Source organism: Magallana gigas, chromosome 7, assembly GCF_963853765.1.
Source record: "Magallana gigas chromosome 7, xbMagGiga1.1, whole genome shotgun sequence".
Taxonomy (NCBI): Eukaryota; Metazoa; Mollusca; class Bivalvia; order Ostreida; family Ostreidae; genus Magallana; species Magallana gigas.
In genome coordinates this window covers 6,364,155-6,374,909 of record NC_088859.1, presented here as the reverse complement: position 1 = coordinate 6,374,909, position 10,755 = coordinate 6,364,155, and the positions used below count along the sequence as shown (strand labels likewise).

The following is a 10,755-nucleotide window of genomic DNA, read 5'->3' as shown; positions in this document are numbered from 1 at the left end:
CAAGTTTGTTCAAATCATGGTCCCCGGGGGTAGGGTGGGGCCACAATTGGGGGATCAAGTTTTACATAGGAATATATAGAGAAAATCTTTAAAAATTTTCTTCTCAAAACCTATTCGGCCAGGAAAGCTCAACTTTGAGTGGAGGCATCATCAGGTAAGGTAGATTCAAGTTTGTTCAAATCATGGTCCCGGGGGTAGGGTGGGGCCACAATAGGGGGATCAAGTTTTACATAGGAATATATAGAGAAAATCTTTAAAAATATTCTTCTCAAAAACTATCAGGCCAGAAAAGCTAACATTTGAGTGGAAGCATCCTCATGTAGTGTAGATTCAAGTTTGTTCAAATCATGGCCCCCGGGGGTAGGATGGGGCCACAAGAGGGGGATCAAGTTTTACATAGGAAGATATAGAGAAAATCTTTAAAAATTTTCTTCTCAAAAACTATTAGGCCAGAAAAGCTCAAATTTGAGTGGAAGCATCCTCAGGAAGTGTAGATTCAAGTTTGTTCAAATCATGGTCCCTGGGGGTAGGGTGGGGCCACAATTGGGGGATCAAGTTTTACATAGGAATATATAGAGAAAATCTTTAAAAATTTCTTCTCAAAAACTATTAGGCCAGAAAAACTCAAATTAAAATGAAAGCATCCTCAGGAAGTGTTGATTCAAGTTTGTTCAAATCATGGTCCCCCGGGGTAGGGTGAGGCCACAATTGGGGGATCAAGTTTTACAATCTTTAAAAATATTCTGGGAAAGTTTTCGGTCCAAAACTCAGTACTTAGTGTGAAAGCACAGGTTATGAGATTAAAGGTAGATTTAAGTTTGATGAAACCATGATTTCCTAGAGAAAAGTGGGGCCATGAAATGGGGAGGGGGGGGGGGGGGGGTTTATAGGAATAGAGAAAAATCTTCTTACAGGCACAACAACAAAAGGGGCTTGGTATTTACCAAAAAATAAGAGGTGGATAAAAATTGGCAGATTTTCAATTTTTTTTAGCAAGATCTACTGTACTCAGTTGTCAAGATATTTTGATACTGTAATGCTAATTTGATCAGAATTAAGGCAATTATTGCTCAGGTGAGCGATGTGGCCCCTGGGCCTCTTGTTTAGCTCACCGAGACGAAGTCAGGGGGAGCTTATGCTATACCCTCGGCGTCGGCGTCCGGACCTGGTTAAAGTTTTTGTTGCATGTCCTGTATCTAAGCTATTACTTGTCCTATCTTCACCAAACTTGCATGGATGATGCATCTGGACCTACTTATGGACTTGAAAGACTAGGATGCTGAATCTGAGTCCTAAATTTCAGATGCTGGAGGAGGTTAAGGTTGTTGGACCAGGTTAAAGTTTTTGTTGCAGGTGCCCTTTGATAGCAATATCTAAGTTACTGCAGGTCCGTACTTCACCAAACTTGCATGGATGTTGTGTCTTATGATACTGATGCACCAGACAGGCTTGAGTGCTGAATCTGAGCTATAGGTTTCGGATGCTGGAGGAGGTTAAGGTTTTTGGAGCAGGTTAAAGTTTTTGTTGCAGGTGCCCTTTGATAGCAATATCTAAGTTACTGCTGGTCCGTACTTCACCAAACTTGCATGGATGGTGTGTCTTATGATACTGATGCACCAGGCAGGCTTATGTGCTGAATCTGAGCTATAGGTTACAGATGCTGAAGGAGGTTAAGGTTTTTAGAGCTGGTTAAAGTTTTTGTTGCAGGTGCCCTCTGATGATGATATCTTAGTTACTACTGGTCCTAACTTCACCAGACTGCTATGGATGGTGCGTCTTATGATACTGATGCACCAGACAGGCTTGAATGCTGAATCTGAGCCATAGGTTTCGGATGCTGGAGGAGGTTAAGGTTTTTAGAGCTGGTTAAAGTTTTTGAAACAGGTGCCCTCTGATGATTATATCTTAGTTATTGCTTGTCCTAACTTCACCAGACTTCAATGGATGGTGCGTCTTATGATACTGATGCACCTGACAGGCTTGAATGCTGAGTCTGAGCCATAGGTTTCAGATGCTGGATATGGTTAAGTTTTTTGGAACAGGTCACATGTTTAATAGATGATAGTACTATTTCAACTTGCATAGTTGACTAAACTGTAATATGAATGAATCACAGAGGAAGCTTCAGATGCAGAGCTTGATCTCCATTATCAAGGATGCTAAAAAATATATCTTAGTTATTACAGGTCCTAACTTCACCAAACTTGAATGGATGGTGTGTCTTATGATACAGATGCACCTGATAGGCATGGATGTTGAGTCTGAGCCATAGGTTGCGGATGCTGGAGCAGGTTAAGTTTTAATTGCTAGTGCCCTCTGATGATGATATCTTAGTTATTACTGGTCTGAACTTCACCAAACTTGCATGGAGATGCGTCTTATGTATACTGATGCACCTGACAGGCTTGAATGCTGAATCTGAGCCATAGGTTTCGGATGCTGGATGAGGTTTAGATTTTTTTGAACAGGTCACATGTTTTATAGATGATAGCATGCATAGTTGATTTAACTATATTATAAATGAAACGCAGAGGTTGCTTCAGATGCAGAGCCTGATCTCCATTATCAAGGATGCTAAAGAAATCTCCTACCTCACTTAAACCTGCTTGATAGAAAGATGAGGTTGTTGTTAAATGATATAACATGATTCCTATGATAAAGTATTGTATGATATGAAACACTTTTGTTTAATATGATACAATATAATATCATATGTTATATTGTAAAAAGTTATATGATACGATATGATATTGTATCAATTTTTTTGATATTTTATGATATGATATTGTATCATGATATTGTTTTGTATAGTATTGTATATTATGATCCAATATTATATTGTATCATACGATATTGTATAATATGATAATGGTTTCTGTAATTTACAATTATATCACGCGAAACTGTATTATATGATATTGTAATATTATATATTATCGTATCATACAATATTGTATAATATGATATTGGTTTATATGATATATTATTGTATCATATGATACAATATGTATGTATGATATTGTATTATATAATATTTTACTTTATCACATAATATTGTATCATTTGATATGATACAATGTTATATCAAATTATATTGTATCATATAATTCAATATCATATTATGTATCAAATATTATACAATATCATACAATACAATATATCATACTATATTATACAATATAATATCATATGTTTCAATGTTATGATGTATTATGTAATATGATATTGTATCATATAATACAATATTGTATTATATATAATAATGTTGTATTATGTGATCAAATACAATAAGGTTTAACACAATACAATGTCATTTCATATTTACAATATCATCTTTGTTTATTGCAGTATTTTATTATATTATATGATATATATTGTTAGTATGATAGGATGCAATATTTAATTTTATATTATTATATTGATTAATATATGAACATATGATTATCATACAATTTTTTAACAGATGATATATGATTTTGTGTCAAAACAGAATCCATGAATATCCAAGATCATAAAGTATGATTTTCATACAATATGATAAAGGTGGTCTCATAGGGGTGATGCCTCGTCTCGGTGAGCTTTGTAATCTGTGATTACCTATGTTTTTTTCATCTTTCAAATGTTTTCTTTAGAGAAATTACATTAATGGATTTACAAATGCAACAGAATTTAAGGCACAAAGCAGAACAAGGGATCAGTAGGAATGCAAGCAATTGGGTTAAAGGATTAACATAGCCAACGTTTGATATTTGACATCATTTATTTCTTTGAAGTCGGCAATATCTTGTAAAATGATATTCTATATTTCATTGATTGAAGTAGAAGATACAGGAAAAAAAGAACTGAAGCTCTTGGTATCATGGTACTTCTCCCACTAAAGGCAGTCACTTCAGTTGAACAATTAGGTCACTTACTAGTATTTGATAAACTTAAGCAACGTAAACATCCACACCCACCACCCCTAAAAACACACACACCAGCCTATTCATTGTTTTTAGAATACATGTTGACTTCAATGAAGACAGAGGTTGTGAACACGTTATGGCAGTAATACAGCCACGGCGTCATCCATGCGACAGTCACGGAGAGCCCGGGCCAGCACTGAGGCCTGGGCGAGACTCCCTTCCTGGGCCCTCCAGCTCCTCAGCATGGCATACACCTATAAATTGTTACAGACGCATGATTTAATTGCAATAGATATACAAAGCAACGTGTTTAAGTCTGCATTAACGCCAAGAATTAATGAAACCGTAAAAAAAATGTCCCGTTTTAAATTTTTCTGATTCAAAAACAATTTTAATATAAGTATAAAATGATTTGTCCATACAGAAGTTGGAAATTTCTAAGCTTGTGGGTCTCTATTCGTTGATTTTAACGTTTCAAATTCCTCTAACTCAGAGTTTTAACTTTTAAATAGCATAAGTAATAGTTAACCTGATCCTCAGGGTCCCTGTGCTGGGATTTGAACTTATTGATTTCCTCCGAATCAAAGTTGAGTTTGTTGGCGAGCCTGTCCCAGTCCCTAGACTTGACTTTGTCTGCCACTCTCTTTAGCGCCCCATCCCCAGGGACCGCCCTCTCTGCAGAACTACGGGGGTCAGGGGTGTTGCCGAACTGAAGAAAAAATCGTACACAAATTGTTTATGGAAAACCACCAAAGCTGGAAGGCAACCGAAGCCGTATTGGCTCAATTTTGAGAGGGTAAAATATTTCTGAACTTTATTTAACGATAGGTATCTCGTTATGATGACAGCATCTTTGGGTGCAGGTGATGTATTTTTCCTGCAATGCTTGCTACCTTCATACCAACGTGAACTACTAAAGACAGTAATTTATATGACTGATAGTGATACTTTAGTATTATCCAAGCATTATCCAATAGCGGTAATTATGTGTATATAACTGTGTACACAAATTTTCACACTTTTGATAAATTTCAAGCAGTTTCAAGATACGTTACGAAATTACCAATGTAGAGATGAATATCGATAAGATTGATTCGTGCATATTTTTGGTGCTCCACTACAAAACTACTCTGGTGGGAGAAAACATGCTTTTTAAAAGTAATTCATACCGTTCTTGACATGCAGTCATCTGTAAAAGCGAGTCCAGGGTGTTATATCAAAAAGACGTATATACATTTAAACAATTAGAGCATAATTACGAAACCATAATAAAGTGTACTTCGTAAACCAAATATTAAATGTGTGTGATCAAATCTTCTAAATTAGTCAGAAACCTTTTTTTAAATTAGAACAAACATATGTTTTAAATATATGTAAGCTCCAATATTACATATGCCTTTTTAATAAAACAAAAATAATTAAAAGAATCTATTTTACCTCTGGGAGTTTGCTGTGAAGTTCCTGTCTCATATTTGAGGGCAGAAGTTCAAAGTTCAAGGCACTTTCCAGCGTAGAAGGTGGGAGTTCACGACAGGCCTTCACAAAGCTTGCCTCTGTGATTGTACCTGGAAAATGTAGAATTAAATATTATATAGTTGTTATTGCAACATATGGTTACACGAACCACATAAAACAAATGTTGCACCGGGGCTATTTTTTTTTTTCGAAATTGAAACTGCTGCTTTCTGCTTTTGATTTTTTGTTCAATGAAAATTTGAAAAACATTCTCCTATATATTCAGAAGCTCATTCAAAATCAGAAATATTCAATTGATTTAAAGAATTCAGCATCCTACAGTTTTAATAACCACTGCATAGACACAAAGAGAGCGTATACTTAATTATCACGGAAACTGGTCCAGACTCACCTTTGTTCTTGGGGTCCATCATTTTGTATAATGTATTGACGACGCTATCAATATTCTGCTTGATTGAAAAGAAACTAAGCATAAAACAATCATGAACAAAATTGCATAATTCTACTACAGACACTTTCAGAATTCAGATTTATCAAAATTAAAAATGAAATACAGTAAAACACGCTTGTAATGAAAACGCTTATAAATAATGAAGTAATTTTCATTTCCAGTGCTTTTTACTACATGGTGTAAACTTGACGAACATAACGAATTACGCTTATAACGAAGCAAAATCGCCCGCTTGTCCCTGACACTTCGTTATAAGCATGTTTTACTGTAAACAGCACTCACCCCCCTGTCCTCTGGTTGGACGTAAACTCTCTTAATTATCTCTCTAAAGATGTCCTTGGGTATATCTTTACCACTATTCAACATTCGGAAAATACCTATAAGAATTTAGACAGTGAAAAGTAATTTTCTTAAAAGGCTACAGATTCGTGTGTAATATTTACCGCTATCGCGGGTTTTGTAGTTGTGTTCTGCATTGTTCGCTGCCTTCATACTCGCATGAACCATTAAAGAAAGCATTTTATACTTAAATTGACTGCATGAAATACGATAAAGTGTATGGACTAACTTTAATCAGACATTGTTGCAAATGATAAAACCTATGGGCTTATTCTAATTAGACTGAATACAAACATTTTTTTTTATTTAATATTTCAAAGCTGGTCGATGATACCTTTAAGTTTGTCCTCCGGTTTCGAAGTTTCACACCATTTCAGTCCCCGGAGAAAATTCTCAAATGTTATTGTTTTTGTCTTTGGGTTTACGAACTGCATTATTATCTGCAAATATTTTAAAAACTCGTCTTAAAATTACAATCATTTTAGGATACTTATTGTTTATTTTGAAAACCACAGTTAATCATCATTCTATTTCTTCATTTGATAGAAGCACAAAAAATGGCTTTCACTATTTTGAATATTCTTTAATCATTTTTTTCTAAAATATTGATATCCGAGATACTCTTGTAATGGCCGTAAAATGTTTCGACAAAGATATTCTTCTCTCGTAGTTAGATACGGAGACCGCGAGTTGACAACCCACCCACCCGTCTAGAGAAGGCGTCCTGGTACACGGGGTGTTTAGACAACTTCTCCTCCGTCAGTTCTCCATTATCCGAGCACCCCAGCTGCTTAAACCTCAACCACAGCCGGTCCACTTCGGCGAGGTTCACTGCAAAAATGTTAGTTATGGCAAGTAGATTTTACATTCATGTACTATACAAATATAAAATCCATTTCGTTATCCCCTCCCCCTCCGATTTTATAAATTACTCGATTCAGCTGATGAGCTGTATGAAATGTCCAAAATCCGAATGCACGTTGGCTCTTACAGCAATGCAATGCACTAATTCATACATATAAAATGTTATTTTACATATGCAATGAAAATATAGCCTCGGACAACCCCCCCCCCCCCGACCAAACTTCAAAATCTCCTTCGGACCCCATGCGCGGATCCAGAAAATTTTTCCAGGGGGGGTCCGAAGGATAATTGTGTTTGCCAGGGGGGGTCCGAGGCATATTTTCGCGATAATTTTACTATGTAAATTTAATAAATTTTCATTTTCCAGGGGGGGGGGGGTCGGGACCCCCCCCCCCGACCCCCCCTCTAGATCCGCGCATGGACCCCCCCCTCCCCGTACAAACAAAAATCTGGATCCTGTCAAGTAAATGTACACTCTGTACATGTAATTAAGAACACACCGTACCCTTTTCATGGAATACACTTGAAGACTTACATTCAATCGCTACAGAATGGGCAGATTACGTTCAGTAGCTACAGCATGGATAGACTTACAAGCAGTAGCTATAACAAGGACAGACTTACATTCAGTAGCTACAGCATGGGCAGACGTACATTTAATAGCTACAGCATGGGCAGACTTATGTTCATGAACAAACTTACATTCAATAGCTTCAGCATGGATATACTTACATTCAGTAGCCACAGCATGGGCAGACTCACATTCATTACCTTCGGCATTGACAGACTTACATTCAATAGCTATAGCATGGATAGACTTACATTTATGGTCAGACTTACATTCAGTAGCTACAGCATGGACAGAGTTACATTCAATAGCTTCAGCATGGATAGACTTACATACAGTAGCTACACGCGGCATGGACAGACTTACATTCAGTATAATTACAGCTTGGACAGACTTACATTCAGTAGCTACACGCGGCATGGACAGACTTACATTCAGTATAATTACAGCTTGGACAGACTTACATTCAGTAGCTATAGCATGGATAGACTTACATTCAGTACCTACAACATGGACAGACTTACATTCAGTAGCTACAGCCTGGACAGACTTACATTCAGTTGCTACAGCCTGTACAGACTTACATTTAGTTGCTACAGCATGGACAGACTTACATTCAGTAGCCACAGCATGGACACTGATCCAGTTGGCGCTTTTTGGGTCGGTATATTTGTTGCATGCTTTGGACTCTGGAACCACTATCTGGCTTGTATACGCGCCCATGTCCCTGTGATTGTCATATGTAGAATTCATGTAAATGTAACATACGCCATTCGCATTTGAACCAATGTGTTCATTATCTTATTCTCACTAGAAACGATTCCTATCACCTATTATTTAGAAAGATATGTCCATGTAAAAACTGTTGATATTTGACAGTTTGAACGTAATGATAAGTCCATAAGTAAGAAACGCAAGACCCGCGTAACATAGAAAACCTCCCTCCATAGGATGTATTAATAACAGAAACGGCACAAAAAATTATAACATTTCAGTTCACATTTATTTATAATTTCCATATATTTTGTTTCTGGACATTAAAAATGACTAAAGACATGAAGTACAATTAAAGGTCCAGCATGGAGGTTACTTTGTACATATAACCGTTCTTACAGAGAGAGAGAGAGAGAGAGAGAGAGAGAGAGAGAGAGAGAGAGAGAGAGAGAGAGAGAGAGAGAGAGAGAGAGAGAGAGAGAGAGAGAGAGAGACAGAGAGAGAGAGAGAGAGACAGAGACAGAGAGAGAGAGAGAGAGAGAGATGGCACCATCAGAGAGTTTCTTGATTAGTGAGCACACTTACCAGACCCGTTAATGCAACATGCGGGTCCTCTGACAATAACACCTGACTATGCTTACATACACTGTAATACCAGTATTCTATCAGAAGGTCATCAGAAGCCATTCAAATGAGACAAAAGACTCATAAATGCACACGAGAGAACACGGTCAAACAAATAAAGACGTCTTTAAATGCAATTTAAAAACATGTTTCAGACAGTTTTATAGCAACATTTTGGATTGCAATTAAGAATTTGTCACCCAAGAGAGTGGGTATGGGGATTTCTGGGCCATGAGTGTGTCTAGATCTACATCCCAAATACCTGTTAAGAAAAATTATAATTTTTCCGCTTGGAAAAAATAGATACAGGTAGATCAAGTATTCGTGAAATCAGACTAGGTAAGTGCTATGTATTCTTAAATCAGAAAATATAGTAGAGTCGTTTTTCAAAACGAAGGGGATAGACAAAAAATGTATAAGCTGATAGGCGTTTAAGTTTATTAGGCCATTCCAAGTTTTTTCTATGTTTAGCGTCCGCGGACGGATTGGTTTTGAGATGTAAAAACTAAAAAACAAAACAAAAACACAATGGTTATTCATAAAATTAGATCGCTTTTTCATATGTCGGGCTCAGGATCTCATTTTTAAATCCGGATCAGAAATCAAATATAACAACATTCAAAATGGAAATCATATAGTAGGTATTTGTTATTTTTGTTACAAAGTGAAGAAAATACTTCAAAATATATAACATATTTTATTTTGTTGAACCTTTAAAGTTGTGGGTTTTTTTCTAAGGTTTGTGGTTTTTTTCCTGATAGAAAGATAAGTTTTTGAGTTTTGGGTGGACGCTAAACAAAGAAAAAACTTGCAATGGCCTTATTCTATACTAGTAGATAAATCTATGGAAAGTTTTTTTTTTCATTAAGTAGGAGCCGCCCTCCCCCTCTCCGTTGATTCAGTGTCCGTCCCCGTAATTAATTGACTGGTTCCAGATTTATGGACTACTGTATATGGCCGCCAGATTCCTGTTGTACTGCATTTGCTTTGTAATGACTCTAAACAGACCAGTGATAATTGTAATTTCCAACAACAGCAATATGTATCCAAAATCTTGGATTATGAAGAAAAATTAATCAAAGATGCTAGAGAACCTGCAAAGGAATTTGATAAACCGAGAAATGATGCTGAATAGTACGTGTATGAGTTCCGTCCAAAGATCCTGTGGTGCTGCAATATAGCGCAATCACAATTTACGACACACGTAGCATCGTTTTTTGAAAGTTGGGGGGGGGGGGGGGGGGCTCATTTCTATATATAAATTGAATTCTCTTCAGTTGGTAAACATTATTTTTGAATCAGTGTATCTCCTGTGATACATTCTTTATCATATGTGTTTTCGTACCACAACTGGATTCAATGCTTCAGGCAGGCACGCAGCATCGTTTTTGAAATTGGGAGGAGGGGGGGGGGGGGTGTGTAGTATATTAATTTCCTTATTTTCATATCAATTTTTTTACATACTCCCAAAAAAGTGTGGGGGGGGGGGGGGGGGCAACTCTATGATAATTCTATAGTTGCTGCACACCCCCCCCCCCACCTGATGTTACGTGCATGCCAGGTATTGGGTTCTGGTGATAAAATTACAAATGTCACTAAAAAGTAATGATCTCATCGGCGACAGTTAGATTAATGCCATTGTAGAATTTGGTCATCATTTTTCAAATAGTGACAGTGATTAATCTCTATTTTATCCAGATGCGAAGAGGCATGTTTAATACAAAACGTTTGTAATCCGGGTTTTTTTTCTCCATAAACTAAGTTCAAAAATTATATTGACACCGTTTGGTCTGATACCACGTGTTTGTATTGAC

At 36.7% G+C, this 10,755-nt stretch overlaps 1 protein-coding gene across 2 annotated transcripts; it reads right to left on the bottom strand.

The window, feature by feature from the left end:
* Positions 1-3,988: 3,988 nt before the first annotated feature.
* Positions 3,989-10,083, bottom strand: LOC105332481 (uncharacterized). 2 transcript variants are annotated; one of them, XM_066065272.1, is made up of 9 exons: positions 10,036-10,083; positions 8,218-8,330; positions 6,878-7,002; positions 6,506-6,611; positions 6,115-6,209; positions 5,773-5,827; positions 5,343-5,470; positions 4,435-4,614; positions 3,989-4,159 (listed from the first exon to the last, which is right to left on the bottom strand). In XM_066065272.1, exons 2-9 carry the CDS (start codon positions 8,324-8,326, stop codon positions 4,040-4,042), a joined length of 918 nt encoding a protein of 305 aa, XP_065921344.1. In that variant the 5' UTR covers positions 8,327-8,330; positions 10,036-10,083; the 3' UTR covers positions 3,989-4,039. The 2 variants fall into 2 exon arrangements, with proteins under 2 accessions (XP_065921344.1, XP_011433415.3); XM_011435113.4 differs by lacking the exon at positions 10,036-10,083 and adding an exon at positions 8,903-9,039.
* Between the last annotated feature and the right edge of the window lie 672 nt (positions 10,084-10,755).